Here is a 20,000-nt window from a genome sequence, read left to right as displayed (position 1 = left end):
CATGTTCCTCTTACTACTAATGCTAAAACTGCTATGCATGTTGATGCTTATTGACAACATGCGGTTGAATGAGAAACTTTAGGATTTAACCAAGAAAGGGAAGAGATGCTGCATAGTACTGCTTTGAAAATTAAGTAAGAGTAGATTCAATATACCACAGGCTTCCCACAGCATCTTAGATGTCTTCCTGAAAGCAAGTTTGGCCATTTCAGAGAATTTCAAAGTTAGGGGAAAAACTAAAACAAAAACAAATTATCCTGAAATTTATCGAGCATTATATCAGTTGGACTTAACTTAGATGCTTCCCTAGCTCATTGGCTATACAGATTTACAAAATTAAAAGCATCTACCTGGAAAACATCGGCCATTTCAAAGAATTTCAAATTTAGAGAAAAACTGTGCAACATAAACATATTATCCTGGAATTTATGGCGCATTGTATCAGTTGGACTTACTGCAGATGCTTCCTTAACTCGGTAGCCATATATACAGATTTACGACATTACAAGCAATCGTTTTTGCAGTAGGCCTTGTTTTTTATTGCTCTGAGGAAGGTGAATATTTTTGCGAAACAGCTTGAAATAGGACACATTATATAACTTTGCTTTAATAAATGCTTAACGTCACTTCGCTAATGAACTATTGGAAATGATACAGATAATGTTTTTTTCTTTGGATACCTCTGAGTACTTTCTTGGTTTATATTTTTTACTAGAAACAGAGTATTTTTATATATATAATTGGAACAGGTGTGAAATACTTACGAAATGACTGACTGCTAATTTAATCATTTTTCCACACAGAAAAAAACATTCATGTACGAGTTTTTTTTTTTTTTTTTTTTTAATTCTGAAGTCGTTTTCACAAGGGCAAAATTATGGATGATTATTTTTTCATATCATAGAAAAGTATACAAACGTCTGTAGCAATAAGGCTATACAGAACGATTGTAGCATTACGATCCCTTGTTGAATTTCTTGTCCTGCTTCTCGCATCCAAAATATAGTCATAGAATAATTGATATGTCCATGGTGTTCCTTACTGTAAAATGTGAAAGTGCTCTCCCGATAAATATGATATAAACAATTTTTTTTCTTTCTTTCAGAATAACTTAAGATCAAAATGGATCTGTTCTTTATGTATATTTGTTCACTTAGCTCGTGAAAGCACTTTAGATAACTTTGAGTAATCTACTGATCTCATCCTAACATCCCAGTATTTTAAACCCTCGGATTTCATTATGTACTTTCTAGTGTACTTTCTAACCTTTCTCTTTCCGCTTTCTCGGGAAGAACCAGGTAAAGGGCACCTCATGATTTAGTGTACTTTCTAGCCTTCTTCTTCTTCTTCCTCTTCTTCTTCTTTTTCTTCTTCTTCTTCCTCTTCTTCTTCTTCTTTCTCGGGAAGAACCAGGTAAAGGGCACCTCATGATTTAGTGTACTTTCTAATCTTCTTCTTCTTCTTCTTATTCTTCTTCTTCTTCTTCTTCTTCTTCTTCTTCTTCTTCTTCAGGAGGAACCAGGCAAAGGCCACTTCATAATTTAGTGTACTTTCTCACCCTTCTTTCTTCTTCTTCTTCCACTTCCTCAGGATGAACCAGGCAAAGGCCACTTCATGATTTAGTGTACTTTCTGATCTTCTTCTTCTTCTTCTTCTTCTTCTTCTTCTTCTTCTTCTTCTTCTTCTTCTTCTTCTTTTTCTCAGGAGGAACCAGGCAAAGGCCACTTCATGATTTAGTGTACTTTCTAATCTTCCTTCCTTCTTCTTCTTCCACTTCCTCAGGAGGAACCAGGCAAAGGCCACTTCATGATCTCCTTCGTGAGCAACGCGGCCATTCAGAAGACGAAACAGCAGATCAGGCAGATGAAGTTCCAAGTGTCCCCTTACTACCAAGAGTCCCAGAGCCCGAGGCAGAGAAGAAGACACATGGAATTCTACGGGAAGCACTACGTCCAGTGGATGTCGGACATCCTCAAGAACCAGGCTTTCCAGGGCGGCACGCTCATGAAGGGGCTGGAAATCGGTAGTACGTATGATGGTTTTGGGTGACTGGAAGTACGGACGAATGCTTGCTGTGTGATTACGTCCTTTTTTTTTTAATAGACGTCCTCAAGGAACAGGCTTTCCAGGGCGGCACGTTCGTGAAGGGGCTGGAAATATGTAGTACGTATTGGCAATGATGATTTTCGGTGACTGGAGGAAGTACGACTGGAAATACGGACGAATGCTTTCTGATTGATTACGTGCTTTTTTATTTTTAATAGACGTCCTCAAGAGCCAGGCTCTCCAGGGCGGCACTCTCATGAAGGGGCTGGGAATCGGTAGTACGTATCGGTGGCTATGATGATTTTGGGTGACTGGATAAAGTACGACTAGGAGTACGGACGAATAGATGCTTTCTTTGTTATTACGAACTTGGAGTACGGACGAATGCTTTCTTTGTGATTACGTACTTGAAGTACGGACGCATGCTTTCTGTGTGATTATGTACTTTTTTAAATGGGTTATTCTTTTATTTTAATTTTTTCATGTGTTTTCTTGCCTGTTTTTTTTTTTATCAAGAGGGCTTTCTTTGTGATACTGGATGGCTGTTTTGTGGACCCTTCATACAATTTTTTTTTTTTTTTTTTTTTTTTTTTGACAAATTAGTTCTTCTAGATGCATTAATAACATCAGGTTTGTAGGCAATTTTTAAAAGGTAGTATTTAACCATTGCTTTTGTTGTGGTCTTGTAAGCTAACGGTAATTATAATTACCTCGTTCTAATACCCCTAACGCGAGTTCGAATCTGGGCCGGGCATCAGAATATCTTCGTTCCATCCTTCATTTGGATCTAGATTTAGTAGTTTCGAATCTCGGCCGGGCATCAGAATATCTCACTCCTTTCTTCATTAGGATCTAGGCTTAGTAGTGACAGGCGTTTCCAAAGTGTGAAGAAATCGAGAAGTTAAAGGCGCACTGTGGTTATCAAAGATTACATAAACATTTCTGTAAGAAAATCTGAATCAGTAGTTAGTAAAGTAACCTCAACAGGTCAGATTTCTTGATTTGTTTTTGGGAATGTTGTGGGGGGGGGGGGGAATCAAACCAGCCTTCTGATATTCCTTTAGCGTCAGGAAAGAATGACAAATTCTAAATCATTAGTCAGAAGAGTGACTTCCCTCAACAGGTTAGACTTCTTTATTTGCTTTTTGAATGTGGTTTAGGGAAGGGGTGTCGAACCTGCCCCTGATATTCCTTTACAACAAGAAAGAATGGCAAACTCCCACCCCTCTGACATTCTCTTAGTGTCAGGAAAGAATGGCAAACTCCCACCCCCTGACATTCTCTTAGCGTCAGGAAAGAATGGCAAGCTATTTCGTCAGCTGACTCTGATGACGTCACTTTGTCCCATGTTTGGGGGCCTTGAGAATGAGGAACGGACTCTGAAAGACTGTCAGCAGTTTTTCTGACTCTCCTGTCAGTTCAGACTAGCTGATGGGAGGAAAAATGTGCAGTAGGTGTGTCAAGAACTTCCAGGAATCGGTAGCAGTAGCCATGACCTGGGGATCAGAACTGGCATTGAAGATGCCACCAACAAACAAAAGACTACATACAACAGGAACTTCGGGACATGCGTACCTCGTCTGGTTCGAAATTGTGGGCTTTCTTATTCGATACGGTTAAACGCGTCAAGGAAACTTCCCCCTAGGGATTTTGTATGGCTTGAGGGTGGTGGTGGTTCTCTCTCTCTCTCTCTCTCTCTCTCTCTCTCTCTCTCTCTCTCTCTCTCTCTCATGTGTCCAAGAGTTCTTGACCGTCATGTCCAGAGCTTAACCATGAACATTCGTTCGTTTTCTTAATTTTATCATGGCTACTTTCTGTCAGTCCTTGTCTTGTGATTGTGATTCAGAATCATCTCTCTCTCTCTCTCTCTCTCTCTCTCTCTCTCTCTCTCTCTCTCTCTCTCTCTCTCTCTAGGCTCAAGAATTCCTGACTGTCATGTCCATGGCATAAACATGAACATTTGATCATTTTCCTAAAATCATCACTGCCTCTGAATCATAATCTCTCTCTCTCTCTCTCTCTCTCTCTCTCTCTCTCTCTCTCTCTCTCTCTCTCTCTCTCTCTCTCTCTCTCTCTCTCGGCGGTTCCAGTTGCCTACAGAGTTGGCAAATTTGTAGAAAGATACTACAGTAAAAATTAAAAAACCAAACTACCAAAAATAACTTGACTTCCTCCTAGTTGACCTCAGTCAAAACCCTACATCTTCGGATTCACTTCCCAGTTAAAAATGGACTAATTTTTTCCTGACGTCATAAGGCTTAGCACTAGCTAGACCTAAGCTAAGAGTCAACGACGTCTCGTGTAAGAGAGAGAGAGAGAGAGAGAGAGAGAGAGAGAGAGAGAGATCTTTGCATAAGCAATCTGCACAGGCAAAGAAGCCAGCAAACGTCGTGCTAAACATTTCTGGCAATTGGGCGTTTTCCTGATACCTCTTCACTCTGACGTGGAGAAGAGGCTTAGAGAATTAACAGGCAGGTGAATTTGCATGTTTGCAAAGTGGAGTGAAGGATATACTTGTAGTTATTATTATTATTATTATTATTATTATTATTATTATTATTATTATTATTATTCGGAAGATGAAACCTAATCATATGGATCAACCCCAAAGGGCCCATTGACTTGAAATTCAAGCCTCCAAAGAATATGTTCATCAGTATATTTACATATTTAACTATTTATTCATTTAGTATATATTTTATTTACTTATATATTCATCTATCTATCTGTCTGTTTACTTTTTTATTAATTCTATCATTCATTTATCCTTCTCACTCTGCAGTTCATTATCTGTCGGTGTATTTTTATCTCTTTCCATTTGTTTATTCAATTTTCCTTTTCAACTTTCAGTTCAGTTCCCAGTGGTGCACATGACACCAGTTTCGACGAACGCAAACTCCAAACGACACCAAGACGCCTCTTCCTCGTCCACAACGAGCCTAGGACTAGCTTCGGATGCTGTCGTGAACCAAGGTATAGTACGACTGACAGACCCGTTTTCTTTGGGTCAACTCCGTCCCGTTTTCTTTAAACACATTAGACCCGTTTTCTTTAAATGAACGACAATGTTTGATTTCCCTTGTAGAGGCTGGGAAGGTACCTCAGCAAATAGTGGTAAAATTATTAAAAGTTTGAGAACTTGAAAAAACGTAGCTATTATGTTCGTCTCCGGTAAGCAAAGTCGTTGGCTGACAAGAAATTTAGAGAGAGAGAGAGAGAGTAGTAAAGACGCACCTCACTGTGATGAAAATGAGACTTTTCACTGAATGAACTCAGAATAGTTGATATAAATAAAAACGTTATTCATATTCTCAGAAAACTGTTGGTATTTTTATTTTTCAAAGCGAACAATGTATTATTCCTTCAGCTTTCTTAATCAGTTTTAGATATTACCAATCCACACATTCGTTGGAAGAAAACATCAGTGAAAATTCAAAAACTGTGGACGAAAAATCAATAATATTCTCATTTGATCATTTATAACTAGGACTGACATTACCGCTACAAACTGTAGTTACACAACTGTTAATATTTATACAAAAAGGAAAATCGTTTACAGAAACAGTTTTTTTTACACTTGTTCTTCATCCTTAATTCAACATTTCTTTTATAGAAGATACTCATTACTATGGCAAAGTTTTTTTATGAAAAACAGCCATATGTGAAAGTTGTTTTACCTTCAACGCACTGAAACAAAATGGTTTTTAATTCATTGTACTTTGTAAAGTTTTTTTTGCAAACTAAGTAACGAAACAAAACGGGGAGAGATGACTGAAAGTCGTTTTTATTTATCTGTATACATTTTCTCTCTCTCTCTCTCTCTCTCTCTCTCTCTCTCTCTCTCTCTCTATATATATATATATATATATATATATATATATATATATATATATATATATATATATATATATATATATATATATATATATATATATAGCATGATATTTAACAGTGACCGGTATTTTTATATATTTTTCTATACACCACCCCTATGAGGAAAAACAACTTCATTTCTAAAACATCTATATAAACGTATAAGTGCATGATTTTAACAGTACGTTTTTATAGCATTTAATATAAACTCTATATAACCGTATTGGAATATTATTAACCTAATTCTGTAGTGTAGCCTCACAAATGCAGTAATATAATACAATTTATTCGTGAATTATATAGCATGTACTTCTACCACTAGCTTGTATGGAGCGCTGTCAGCAATATAGTTATAAGTGGCCATTGTTTTTGTTCTTCTCTCTCTCTCTCTCTCTCTCTCTCTCTCTCTCTCTCTCTCTCTCTCTCTCTCTCTCTCTCTCTCTCCTCATAACTACGTACAGAGAAACCTTACGAGATCTTTCATTTAAGATCGTCCTAAGTCTTCCCTTGATGTGCCTGTTTCTATATGTTTCCCCTGAGATCTTTCAACCGGTTCAGACACGTGGATGAACAAGTGGACATCAGGCAAGAGGAAAATTGCTTATGTGTGCATTTTTTGTGCGTGTGTGTATGTGTGTGTTACTTCCATGATACAACTCTCCTTGTGTTTTAACAATGTACTTACATTTTTTCTATTTGTTTATTAGTTTGTTAGTTTATCTCTTTTTCTTGTAACTGATCTTCTTTTTGAGTAATTTACTTATGTGTTTTTCTATTTATTTGTTAATTTGTTAATTTATTTTTTCTTTCTTAGTGAGTGATCTCTTCTTTCTGTATTTCCCATTAACTTCTCTTACTTCTTTGTAATGAACACAATATTTTTCCTTGGAAGCTTGAATATCGGGTCAATGGCCCCCGTGGTAGGCTTGTTTCATATTAATAGTGGTTCATCTTCTGAATAATAATAATAATAATAATAATAATAATAATAATAATAATAATAATAATAATAATAATAATAATAATAATAAGATATTTATTTCCGGACTTTTGTTTGCTTAGTTTACTCTTTGACAAAACTTGTATTTTTTGGGTCGTAAATTCAATGACACATTGCGTGAAATCTTAAGGTATGTTTAAGAAGACCTGACGCTCACTTTCTCATTGTTTATTGCTCTCAGAATATAAGCAATACTGAAATTCAAGTCACTAAAGTGTCATTCCAACATCCATTTACGTAAATTCGCTTACTAACGTGAGCGGAAATTCGTTTCACCAGTTTACTAGGAGTTTTACCTTGGCCACGACTAAAATGCGGAATAGTTTGGCTAGTGCGGTTGTGGAATCTTCTGAAATCCAAATGTTCCAGCGAGGAATGAATTCATTCCAGCTCTGCTGCTGCTGCTGCTGATGACGTCTCCGGAATTTCAGGCGTATTTGGTTTATTTCCTCTTCTCCTCATATTTATTTATCTATCACCTTTTCCTATCACCTCTCTCTCTCTCTCTCTCTCTCTCTCTCTCTTCGACGTAAGATTGACAAAAGATGGATTGTTGGATACCTCTCTCTCTCTCTCTCTCTCTCTCTCTCTCTCTCTCTCTCTCTCTCTCTCTCTCTCTCTCTCTCTCTGCAGGCTGATTTCCCTTTGGGGCCCTCTTGGGTTTATGCAAGTCTGTTGACTTTGTCCATAAAGGTTTTCAGCTTAAGATTCAAGCAAAGAAAGAAATAACCCATTCATTCTCTCTCTCTCTCTCTCTCTCTCTCTCTCTCTCTCTCTCTCTCTCTCTCTCTCTCTCTCTCTCTCTCTCTCTGAGCCCTCTTGGGTTTATATATGTCTGTCGACTCTGTCCATAAGGGTTTTCAGCTGAAAATTTGAACAAAGAAATTAAAAACCCAATCATTCTCTCACATGTACCTTCACCCTGAATCAATCTCATGGAAGACGTTTAGAACTGACCTTCCAATTTCCTTCTTCTGCAGGAATCTACGAGGAGGTCGTATCCTGGGTACCCGAGCTCCTGGTGACGTGTCCTAGCGACCCCTCCGAGTGGGCTCGTTGTTTCATCGTCATAGCCTTCAAAACACTGGACGGAGATTTCAGCAGGGTAAAGGTCTCTATATAAGTATAAAAACCACTGTCCTTTTTGTTGTTGTTCTTGTTGTTCTGCCCAGAGCTCTCTGTAGTAGCTTGCATGTGTGCCTCTGGCAGAAGTCCTATCCAGAGCACTCTGTAGTGCAGTCCTCTGTTCAGAGCTCTCAGTAGCTTTCATATCTCTGCTCTGAGCTGTCGAGAGCATTATATCATGAACCAGAGCATTCAGTAGCTTGCATATCTCTTCTCAGAGCTCTCTAAAGCATTTGTACCTCTGCCCAGAGCTCACAAAAGCATCTATATCTCTTCTAAGTTCTCTAAAGCATATGTACCTCTGCCCAGATCTTCGCAAAAGCATCCATATCTCTTCTCAGCGCAATCAGTAGTATGTGTGCCTCTGCCCAGAGCTCGCAAAAGCATCTATATCTCTCCTCAGAGTTCTCCAAAGCATATGTACCTCTGCCCAGATCCTCGCAAAAGCATCTATATCTCTTCTCAGAGCACTCAGTAGCATGTGTACCCCTGCCCAGAGCTCGCAGAAGCATCTATATCTCTTCTCAGAGTTCTCTAAAGCATTTATACCCCTGCCCAGATCCTCGCAAAAGCATCTATATCTCTTCTCAGAGCACTCAGTAGCATGTGTACCTCTGCCCAGAGCACTTTGTAGCTTGCATATCTCTGCTCATAACTCAAAAGCATGCATACCTCTGCCCAGAGCTGTCAGTTGTATATATACGTCTGCCCAGAGCTGCCGAGATTATGTATACCGCGACCCAGGGCTCTGGGACACCAATATACAGTAGGTTTGTTAAGTGTTTTCGTGCTCAAGAGATAGAATTAAACAGACTACATACGATAACTTGAGGTTTATATAAATATATCTGTAATTGTGAGAACCACAATGCCCTCAATTTTTCGATTTCTTAACATATTTTTGAAACGCGTGTTACCTAATTCTCATATTCCGGGTGAAGGTTCGAATCCTGCCATGCCACAAGCACCAGAATCTCTTCATTTGGTTCCTCATTTGCATCTGAGGGTTTGTAGTGACAAGGTTATCCCAAAAAAGTGTGAGGATATAGAGAAGTTGAAGAGGGTTTTGGGGTTATTACAATTAACATTTGCACCTGGTAAGAAGTGAACTAGTAGATTCTAATGTCAATTTTTTATCATTTCCTTGGAAAGGTGGAAGAGCAGTGGCGCGAGTGGACAGGGGCCCTACACGTCTACTTCAACATCTCGGACGACCTCCACCTAAAGAAGCTCTCCTTCTACAGGAGAAGCTCACGCCACCACCCAACCCTGTTCACCTACATCGTCGTCATCGAAGTGGACACAGTCACCAAGGAAAACTGCCTCTACCTCCTGGACTTCGTCTACCGCATGAGGATGAAGGGAATGGGAGGATATTTGGGCGTGTACCAGGAACACGTCCCCTCTTCTGCGCCTTCGTCTTCGTCGTCTTCTTCGTCTTCTACGACCATCAGGAAAGACGGCAGCAACCTGTCAGGGTCTTCCACTCTGTCTTTAGACTCGAGTGCTCTAGACCTGACCAAGATTAATATCTAAGTCTTTGTTTGTCTATATTCTGTAGTCTTTTTTTTGTTCTGAAATAGAGCCGTCTCGTAATGCGCTGGGCGTGTTTCTGGAGACCCCTTACTTAGTCTTAGAAGAGAAGGGACCTGGGGGCGAAGACCACTTACTTAGTTTTAGAAGAAGAAGAAGAAGAAGAAGAAGAAGAACCTTCCTTCCCTTCCTTAGTCTTAGCAGAAGAAGGAGAAGAAGGGGACCTGGGGACGAACAACCCCTTACTTGGCCTTAAAAGAAGAAGAAGAAGGGCCCTGGGGCCTAAGAACCCTTCCTTTGTCTTAGAAGAAGAGAAGGGACCTGGGTGCAAAGACCCCTTACTTAGTCGTAGAAGAAGAAGAAGGAAAAGGAAAAGGGACTTGGGGCCTAAGAACCCTTCCTTAGTCTTAGAAGGAAAAAGAAGGGACCTGAGGTGCAAAAACCCCTTAGTCTTGTCTTAGAAGTCTCAGTAGAAAGAAAAGAAGGGACCTGGGGCCGAAGACCCCCTACTTAGTCTTTGAAGAAGGAAAAAGAGAAGGGACCTGAGGGCGAAACCCCCTTTCTTAGTCTCAGTAGAAAGAGAAGAAGGGACCTGGGGGCGAATACCCTTTACTTAGTCTCAGTAGAAGGAGATGAAGGGACCTGGGGGCGGAGACCCCTTACTTAGTCTCAGTAGAAAGAGATGAAGGGACCTGGGGGCAGAGACCCCTTACTTAGTCTCAGTAGAAAGAGATGAAGGGACCTAGGGGCGAAGACCCCTTACTTAGTCTCAGTAGAAAGAGACGAAGGGACCTGGGGGCGGAGACCCCTTACTTAGTCTCAGTAGAAAGAGATGAAGGGACCTGGGGGGCGGAGACCCCTCACTTAGTCTTGGTAGAAAGAGAAGAAGGGACCTGGGGGCGAAGACCCCTTGCTTAGTCTCAGTAGAAGAAGAAGGGACATGGGGGCGGAGATCCCTTGCTTAGTCTTGAAAGAAGAAGGAAAAGACGGGACCTGGGGCCGTGGGAAGTCTTTACTTTGCTAAAATATTTTGTACTAAATATAATATTAATGATGATTAGGATCTTCGACTCACATCCCTGTGATGTTTGTCTCTGATGCAGTTGAGCAAAATACTTTCGTAAGTTGCAAAGTTAATAATTGTCTCTCTACTTAAGCATCGGTTCAGATGAATAAAAGCAAGTAATGGGACTTGATTACTTAAATCGTTTGTAAAGAAGATCTAATCAGTTTTATTAAGGCTATATTAAATTAATATTTTGGTTGTTAAGGTGTAAAAGACAGTAAAATGTGAACACTTTTATATTCATTGAGTTTTAACGACTTGTGACCCTAAGATCGGATTTATTGTTTTGCCATGCATGCATATATATATATATATATATATATATATATATATATATATATATATATATATATATATATATATATATATATATATATATATATATGTGTGTGTGTGTGTATAGGTATATATATACAGTATATATAATCTAAAGATATCAAATTCACTTAACCCATGGAATATTACAAGTGATCAATTATATTTAGCCTGTGTGTGAATGATCTAATTGTCTAACTTCCTATGGCTATCATTGAATGTCATTAGGAGAGCTGCAAGTTGCTGAGATTACAAGAGTCGCCTTACAAAGATTCTCTCATTCTTGAACAGGGCTCATAAGCTCAGCATTTTTCCTAAAGTATTGTCCCTCATGAAAAGCCAAGTCCGTCTTTCATATCTTAGAATGTTGACCCAAATCTTGAACTCTTCTTCCTAGAAGAGTTTTCCTCATAACCTTGTCTTTAAGTCACTGTTTTTGTTGACCCTGTTCTGTCAAACATCTTGACATTTGACAGGTCATAAACAGTCTTCAGCAGGTCATGACAGTTAATTAAAAGATTTGGAATTGATTGAAATTGAAGTGTGTAAGTAATGAAAGACATATTCAAGGATTTAAATCTTTATTCCATCACCAGAAAAAAAGGATTATTTCCAAATTTCAGTTCCAGCTACCTTACAGTTGCTTATGTTCCAGAATTCAATATTGCAACTAAAATCTTCAGTATTATAACTGTGATTTATAAACTTGTGAATCAAACTGGCTACTGAACACTTGAAATGGACAGCATATCAATACACGCTTTTTTATAAGTAATACTTAAGGAACCTGAAGTAGGATTTTTATTTTTTCATCTTCATAAAAAAATGTTGCACTCTTGAATAACAAGACCTACCAAATCAAAAGATTTGTTAAAAATCCGTTTATTTCTCTGCATCCAAGGACAGAAAATTTATACAAACACTCAGACTTCTGTATAAAACAGATTTTCATGACTTATATAAATTATAAATCAACATCTGACATGCAAAAAGAGGGCCACAGAGGCTCTACTCTGAAACCTCTGTCCAAGAGCCTACACCTGTGTTCCTCTAGCCTAGGGGAAGCAGCGTCCGAGCTGCTGGTCTCGTTGGCAGAACTCCACAGTTTTTCGGCAACCACTGAGGCCCTGGGCCAAGTACGAGGGATCAGGTTGGTGCCATCCACGTACTCGCCCCACATGCAAGCCTCTCCGCCTAGGATCAGCTGTTTCTGGGCTTCGGTACCTGAGGAAGTATGGAAAAAGGGGTTTTTAGTCAAAATATTTTCCACAGAACTTCTGAGGAACATGAGTCGACTCTTGATTATGTGGAAAATAATGGCTCTATCTTAGGTGACAAAAAGTTAAAAATCATTTTTTATAAGATTCCTAATTGTTTAGCCAGTGTGAAAGCCCGTTATTAGCTGTTTCTGCGCTTTGGTACCTGAGGAAGAATGGAAAAAACGTTGTTTTACTAAAAATATTTTCCATAGGACTTCAGAAGATGGTGAGTCGATTCTTATTTACGTGACAAATAATAGCCCCATCTTTGATGCCAAACCCGGTAATAAAAAAAAAAACACATGTTACGTGTTTGTCTTGAATGGTTAAGACAAAAAACCACTGATCCAGAAATAAAAACACATCTTCGTGTCTCTTGAACGGTGAAAAAAAAACACCATAGAAAACACAAAGTTTTAATGTAAATAAATAATAAGAAAAAAATCTTTCGACCTTCACTAAGGTCCTCCTCTTCTGAACTACCTAAAAAGCAATTGCAGAGTGTTTAAAAAGAAATATGAAAGTAAAAACAAAACGGAAAGGGAAAAAATATTGAAAGAGCAGTAAGATGACAAAGAGTCAAAGATTACTTCTTCCAAGATTCCTAATTATTTAGATGACTTGAAAGCCCGTTTACACAAAGCCTCAATTCTATGAGTCAAGGCCCCACTTCCTTTTAAAAATAAAACTCAGATGAACCTAGGTAACAGTATGTCCAAAAGTCACATCTGAATAACTTCACAAAATGCTGTAGGCAAGAATAATATTCGCAGCAACAATAAGTACAATCAATAACATTCGAAATGAACATTACCATCGAAGTCTTGTGGATCACACTCGTAATATTTGTACCAATCGTCTCCGTAACTGATGTAATTTAAGTACCAACATGACGAAAGTACCGTTTTGTAACCTGCCTGCGTCACCTGAAAAGAACCAGAGATAAAAAACAACAGTAGACATTTAACTTTTTATGAAACCGTTAGCAAGAAAGTGGATGAAAATGGAAAGTATTTTGGTATAAACGCTGTAAACATGAGAAGGAGAAAGACTGTAATTAACAGAAGAGGTAAAACCAAGCTTCAAATAATTTAAGAAGGGCCAGTCAAACTCTTTTGCAAAGCTGAAAGAATCTACAGTGACGGAGATAGGAACTGCAATGACACACAAAGCATCATTAAACTCTGCATGAAGAGCTTTCAAAACAAGATCAAATTCCCTTCCAAAAGGGGGATTCAGTACCTTATTCAGCTCATTTTTCCAGCCTGCTGGAACGTTCTCGCTCTTCCAGACGTGGACGACCGTGTCGTCTGCTATCTGGACGCCATTGTCGAAAACTTCCTGCCACACGAGATATCTACGACGAGGAAAATGTAGATTATGTCTTCAATAGCAGCCTAATTTTTCTATTTTCTGTTTCATTTGAGATATATGACATCAAATAATATTATTGTTAATATAAACTGACCCATTTTTCGTTGGCAAGTTGGCAACAAGCTCGATAAGTTTAGTAATGTAGACCTCCTCCAGTTTACTATAGTCTCCCGTGATGTTGTGAGTCTTCATGAACTGACTGATGTTTGGGTTACTCTGCCTGGAAGGTCATAGAAAACGGAAGAAAGAAAACGGATGTAAACATTCCTCTTCTTCTTCTAACAGAAATTAATTCGGAATTTTCATCACTGCAGGTGCTGTCGTAATCATACAGGCGTACAGATATTAAGATTATTAAGAAATAATCCAAGGCATACCTCTATATATATCTAACAAGTGGCGTAATATTAAGAAAACGAGACACACCAGAAGGAAAATTGTCAAGAAAATGCCTTATCTCCAGACATACCTTGATAAGGACACAACAAAAATTAACTCACTGCTTGACTTAATCGCTATCTTTATTATCTCTACTGGTTTTATCATAAGAAGATGAATTTTCTGTGTTCAGTCAACAGAAAATGCAAATAAAAGTTATTCTCTTGTGATCTTTATGAAATCTGTGCAAAGACGCCTTCTTCAAACTGGGTTGTGAGAGATTGGGGCTTATTTCTCGACTAAGTAGAGGGATTACCTGATTAAATTTATTTATTTAGGCCTAATTACACAGTGAATCAAAGACATTTCATCTCTAAGAAATAACAAACGACAAAGAATGTTACATAAACAATGACACGCAAGGAGAGAAGATCTAAGAATACATGAGAGTGAAATAGAAGCAGTGATTATAAAATCGTCATATATATAAAGTATTATATGTACTTTAGAAGAGATGTATGAATAACTTCAGATAGAATATACTAATAATACAACAAAGATAAGCGTTCTGTAAAAAAAAAAAAAGGCAAAGAAAGACTAACCTGACAAATGTTTATAAGCAGTCTAACAACCTTGTACTCTGAAAACCTGGGAGATAGGCTTATACCAAATTATCCAGAGGTCTCGAACAGCTTCTGAAGCAGTTTTTTACCGACTTATACTTGAACCAAGATATTTTTATCTAGAGAATACAGAAAACTTCTTACCAGCACGAAAAGCTGACCTCGTCCCCTCCCAGATGAATGTAGTGGTCGGGGAATCGCGTTGTGATCTCAGTGAGAAGCGTCTTCAAGAAATCGTAATTCGCTTCGTTCGTGGGGTCGATAGGCCCATAAGTTCCGTCCGGTTTTCCGCCGCTATAGGATGATGTTTCAGAATGAGTCTGCGTTTTTGTGATCAACGGAGTATTCAAATGAAAACTAACCTTTTTCTACGAATATTCCAAAGAGGAATTTGAAACAATATATGAAAACAATGAAGTTATATCACATAGGCCTACATAGCCGGAAAATTCATCTGAAAAAGGAGCACATTACTTCTACATACTCATAACAGGGTGTTAGAAGACCTGGTTGTCCAGGGCCCCACGACATGGTGTGACCTGTAAAGAATAAACGAAAGCATAAGTTAATGAAATGGAATAAGTTGCACAAAATGTAGTCCTATTTGATATATCAGTAAAAATGTTCATGTGTCTTTCTGTTCTCGTAACTGATTCTGTTTATCTTTAAGCCTACAAGGTGGATACAAAAAATGTAGAAAGTTCTCATTCAGACGCTTTAGGGGTGAATAATCGAGGCATTAAGATAATATCCTAGAAAACCTAACCAGAGAGCCACAAGATACATAGTGAAGGCAATGGAACTCGGAAACATCTGTTGTAAGAAGGAAGGCCTGTCATGGTAGATTACTGTACTGAGGATGAGCTTTCTGGAGGTACCAGCTTCTTCCAGTTGAAGCCAGCCTTATGCCAGCACGGGCTCTTGCTCTTGGACAGCCCGTACCAGAAGGTAGCATCTCTTTGCACCTACTTACATAGTGTGCCCACACTTTAGAAGTGTGGAGACAGCACCATGGAACCTAACCAGTGAGTAGCATTGTCAAGTGTTGAAGTTTAGTTCTTTTTGAAGCAGTCTGGAGACCTGGTGTGCACATACATGCATACAGTATTAAAGCATCTTACCTGGTGTATCGAATTCTGGCAACACCCTGATTCCTCTCAGCCTTGCGTACTCTACGACATATGATATATTCGTCTCAGTGTATAAGTGGATGGGACTGTATGCACCTTCCTTGCTGGAAAGGAACCAAAGCTTTGTAGTTTGACAAAAAGAGTGATTATTACAGGTAATATAGGCCTAAAATGTAATTCAGTTTATTTAAACTCAAATGTGGCCCTTCTACTTAGGAACCTATCACTTCATCTGACCCAGGAGGACAACTTCTCTTCTCACCTAAGGTTTGGGAACACAGTACTCTCATATGGGAAGCTCTGGTCATCCACCAAGTGCCAGTGGAACACGTTGAACTTGTTCATCGCCATCAAATCCAGATGCTCCAAGATCCTCCTCATGGGTAGGTAATGGCGAGAAGTGTCCAGCATGAAGCCTCTGTCGAAACATTTCAAGATATCTCAGTTAATCTCCAGGAAAATACCATGCCTAAGGGTTTAAAGGTTGCTCCTAAGTGGCAGAGGTAAGGTATAGACCATTACACTTGTGCAGAGTGTCTTAGAGACACTGACCAATACCACGCCTCCTCACAAGCCAGGAAGAGGGAGAACCAGATAGTGGCTCCTGGTAACTCAGCAGGTAGGCCTATGGGTCCCCAAAACCCGCTCATTCTTAGCCCACAAGGAGGGTAAGGCCATGTTTACTAATGAGCTTGTCATGCCATGAGCTGTTTTTAATAATTTGTTAGACAACATGACTGTCTGGATAAGCTACCTCAATTTATCTTAACTGATGCTGTAATTACACCCAAGTTAAGGTTTTGATATCAATATATAACTTGTTAATAACAATTTCCTCACATAGTGTGACTGTGTGTAAACATATGTAATTCTTTTTACTTAATTTAATTCTGAAACCTTTTCCAGCACTGATACAAGTACAAATCTTCATGAACAGCAATACAACCAAACCAGCTTAATTTTCACTTGAAATACAAAAATGAAAATAAGTTGATAGTTGTTGTTGAAATGTGTACTTTACATTGAAGTATTTTAGCATTCACGTTCAATGGTACAAAGGCTTCGTACAACCCTTGATTGTATTATGGTACCTTCAAGCCACGATCTTATTTCTTACCCTTACACATGACCCTGAGACCCTTAATTGTGAGCCTTTGGACTCACCTGTAGCTGAATCTGGGGAAATCCCTGATCTGTGTCGACTTGACCTGATAGGCTGATCCGTCAGGAACAAGAAGTTGCGAGAAGGACTCAAGACCTCGAAGGATGCCCCAGATGCTCTGGGCCAATATGATACCTTGTCCTGGCTGATCGGGGCTGTCGATCTGTAAAAGGAGAGTGATAGTTTAAATAGATCTCTTATATGAGATATCAGCATCAGTTTCCTAGCTAGTCCTTGAAAGATCCTTGAGGTATTCCCCCCTTGAGATACAGCACATTATTGAATCTTGAAAGCTTACAAAGTGCTTTGGAACTCACAGGTAATCAATAGGAGTTTTGAAAAGCCCAGTTTTGAGAAGTTGTTGAACTCTGCAGGTACTAATAGCACTGTTTGATTAATTATGAAGAGGAAAACCACAAGAGTTAAGGTAAACTTAGTACAGGATACACACTTGCCTCAAGTTATCTGACCCACTAAATCATCTTGTTTGAAAAATTTAAGTTACTCGTAACTAATCAACTCGTATGATGTCACTTGTAGCCACTTTGTTACCAACCTTGATTTCGTATTGTTCATCCATGGCTTCATGTGGGTATTTCTCGCAGGGCACCATGAGGTTGATGCTAACAGTGTCCAAGTAACCATTGAAGGTATCTTCCTTCCTCCAAACATCGCTGGGTTTAACCTGTCAACAATAAACAATGATATTAAACTCATTTCGTAAAACTTGTATATTTCCCTTCTTGCAAATGCATTTGAAGATGAAGATAATATTGGTGGTTCAATCATGATTACAGAGTAAAAAGTGTCCTATATATATATAGATGTACAATAATTTCAAGAAATATTGACATAACACTCGAGTGGATAGACTTCATAAACCAAAAATCAGCTTAGATAGCAATGTCCAAATCAAAGTTACCTTAGATGATGGAAACCTGAACATAATGTTAGTGTATCTCTCCAGTGCATCTTGCAAAATGTCACAGTCTTTGCCTGTGACATTGAATCTGGAATAAAGAAGAAGAAATTCTTTTACCTGATTTATGTGCAGACATTTCTTGGAAAGTTGTTTCCTTACAGATTACTGGACTATCTTGCCTCTGGGCATACCTAGTAGTACCTTATCTCTGGTGAACATGACATTAACAATGATTAACCATCGGATTTGAAGAGTGAAAATTGTCTCTAGTCTTTGCAAAGCCTGTGTCAGTGAAGAGTATTATGTAATATTTGGGTTTATACTTATACCAGAAATCGAAAACTATCAGATAAGTTTTGCAAGGCTAATATTTCATATATGAATGACATATGCATTTATCGAGGCATAATGAGCTAGAGGTATATTGTAGGAATAATAGTCTCATTGCACAGTAGAACCTAGCCAGACTAATGTAGTACCACCTCTTGTAACATACCGACGCCTGTTTGAAGGTAAACTTACTTGAAGGTGCTGGGTCGAACGACCATGTAAGTGTCTTCTTGCAAAATCATCTGTGGGTGGGGCCATACTTCCCCTACGGTTGGTGTCACTTGAGGATACCCGGCTATAGCAGGCCCTACCGCTACTGTTACAAACACCAGCAGTAGTTTTGCTGTCAGGAGATAAAGAAATATATTTAAGAATCTTCCTTCAGAGGAAAGTTTGATGCAGCTTGATGTTTCCTTCTTTCTTGAAATCTTTAGTCTACAAAGAAAGACAGTTATTATTATTATTGTTCAGAAGATGAACCCTATTCATATGGAACAAGCCCACATGGGCCATTGACTTGAAATTCAAGCTTTCAAAGGTAGAGGGAAATACAGAAAGAGGAGATGAGTTACAAGAAAAGATGATTAAGAGATAAATATGGGTGAATAGAAACTAAAACCGATACACCTGAAATGCAGGAGACGTCAGCAGCAGCAGAGAGCAGAAATGAATTCGCTCCACACTTAAATATTTGGAGATCAGAAGATTCCACACCTGCACCAAGCAAACTATTCCACATATTGGATGTAGCCAGGATAAAACTCCTAGCAAACTGAGTAGTATTAAGCCTGATGCTAGAAAACGACGCACTATTTGCGGCAGCAGCCTGCCTAGTGTTGTGAGCAAAAACATCTAGGTCAGGTAAAGAAGAGTGCAGAGGATGTTTGTCGCTGCAGTACATTTTATGCAACAAATATAATGAGCTCACTTTACGTCTGTGCTACAAGTCAGCATTAGGCGTTGGCAAAATAAACTTGGCTGTTGTGCTGTTTCAGCGAGTCATTTTTGTTCATGAAGGTGTTACAGTAGATAACCTGTGCCTCGTTGCCTGTCTTTCACAGAGGATGGAAACGTTTCAGTTTGATCGAGACCCGTCATACTTCATGGAAATTATGATACAGCAAGTGGTATATACAAAGAATTATAAGGTGCTTTAGTTTTCCCTTGTTTATGGAAACCATGGTGGACGCTTGCACTTCTTCAGACATTTTAATACAACCACAGTCTAATCATTAATGGGCCTTGAGAACAAACAAAAATGCCTTGAACTTATTACATGATGAGAATTCACCACCTGCGTGAGCTCATTCTCCCACCCCCCGGCCTACTTTCTTCACTGTTTATTTTTTCTACCCTGCAGTGTTTCACTGGGAGAGAATACAAGTTGATAATCTATATCAGGAGAATGGTTGCTAAGTGGAAGAAATTTTATCTGTACGATGACCTAATTGTTACTGAGAGAGGGAACCTGTTTGCAAAACAAAGTTGGGTGAAGACCTTTTAGTAATCCAGGAATGAGGGCCTTAGAAAAATGACTGAAATTGACTTTGTAGTGCTTGACATACTGTACATATACACACACAGATTATACTCGTCTGAGCTAATGGTGCACAGTGCTATAAGGGTAATGTTACAAATGTTACAGCCTCTTAAAGTTGTCCGTAGCAACTATTCACAAATCCGCTAGTCAGACTGTCCCACTTTCGTTGCAGTCTAGGAAACAACAGACTTCTTGCCTTGGCTGGGAAGACTGTTGCACACTTTTGTTACAGTCTGATGAACCAGAAGACCTCTGGTTCTGGACAGTGTGGCACCATGGCCCCTCAACAGGGTATTACATGTGAACTCTGAAAAGAGCACCTTG

At 38.9% G+C, this 20,000-nt stretch overlaps 2 protein-coding genes across 4 annotated transcripts in view; one reads left to right on the top strand and one right to left on the bottom strand.

Annotated features, from left to right (window-relative positions):
- The window catches only part of LOC136853573 (uncharacterized), a 17,002-nt gene extending 6,120 nt beyond the window's left edge, over positions 1-10,882 (top strand). Inside the window, 4 exon segments of the mRNA XM_067129310.1 lie at positions 1,783-2,026; positions 4,897-5,019; positions 7,900-8,024; positions 9,197-10,882. Of these exon segments, the coding sequence (XP_066985411.1) occupies positions 1,783-2,026; positions 4,897-5,019; positions 7,900-8,024; positions 9,197-9,580 (876 nt within the window). The 3' untranslated portion in view covers positions 9,581-10,882.
- Positions 10,883-11,522: 640 nt separating this feature from the next.
- LOC136853571 (beta-hexosaminidase subunit alpha-like) overlaps positions 11,523-20,000 on the bottom strand; it is a 29,948-nt gene continuing 21,470 nt past the window's right edge. For all 3 annotated transcript variants that reach the window (XM_067129305.1, XM_067129304.1, XM_067129303.1), the window contains exons 2-13: positions 18,329-18,479; positions 17,807-17,894; positions 17,441-17,569; positions 16,887-17,047; positions 15,985-16,140; positions 15,714-15,826; positions 15,077-15,131; positions 14,737-14,886; positions 13,686-13,811; positions 13,460-13,574; positions 13,032-13,143; positions 11,523-12,182 (exon numbers count right to left, since the gene is read on the bottom strand). In XM_067129305.1, the coding sequence (XP_066985406.1) occupies positions 11,923-12,182; positions 13,032-13,143; positions 13,460-13,574; positions 13,686-13,811; positions 14,737-14,886; positions 15,077-15,131; positions 15,714-15,826; positions 15,985-16,140; positions 16,887-17,047; positions 17,441-17,569; positions 17,807-17,894; positions 18,329-18,479 (1,616 nt within the window). In that variant the 3' untranslated portion in view covers positions 11,523-11,922. The remainder of the gene's footprint in view (positions 12,183-13,031; positions 13,144-13,459; positions 13,575-13,685; positions 13,812-14,736; positions 14,887-15,076; positions 15,132-15,713; positions 15,827-15,984; positions 16,141-16,886; positions 17,048-17,440; positions 17,570-17,806; positions 17,895-18,328; positions 18,480-20,000) is intronic.

This window comes from Macrobrachium rosenbergii, chromosome 27 (assembly GCF_040412425.1).
Source record: "Macrobrachium rosenbergii isolate ZJJX-2024 chromosome 27, ASM4041242v1, whole genome shotgun sequence".
Classification (NCBI taxonomy): domain Eukaryota; kingdom Metazoa; phylum Arthropoda; class Malacostraca; order Decapoda; family Palaemonidae; genus Macrobrachium; species Macrobrachium rosenbergii.
Note: the sequence above shows the minus strand (reverse complement) of the source record. Positions and strands in the feature narration are given on the sequence as shown.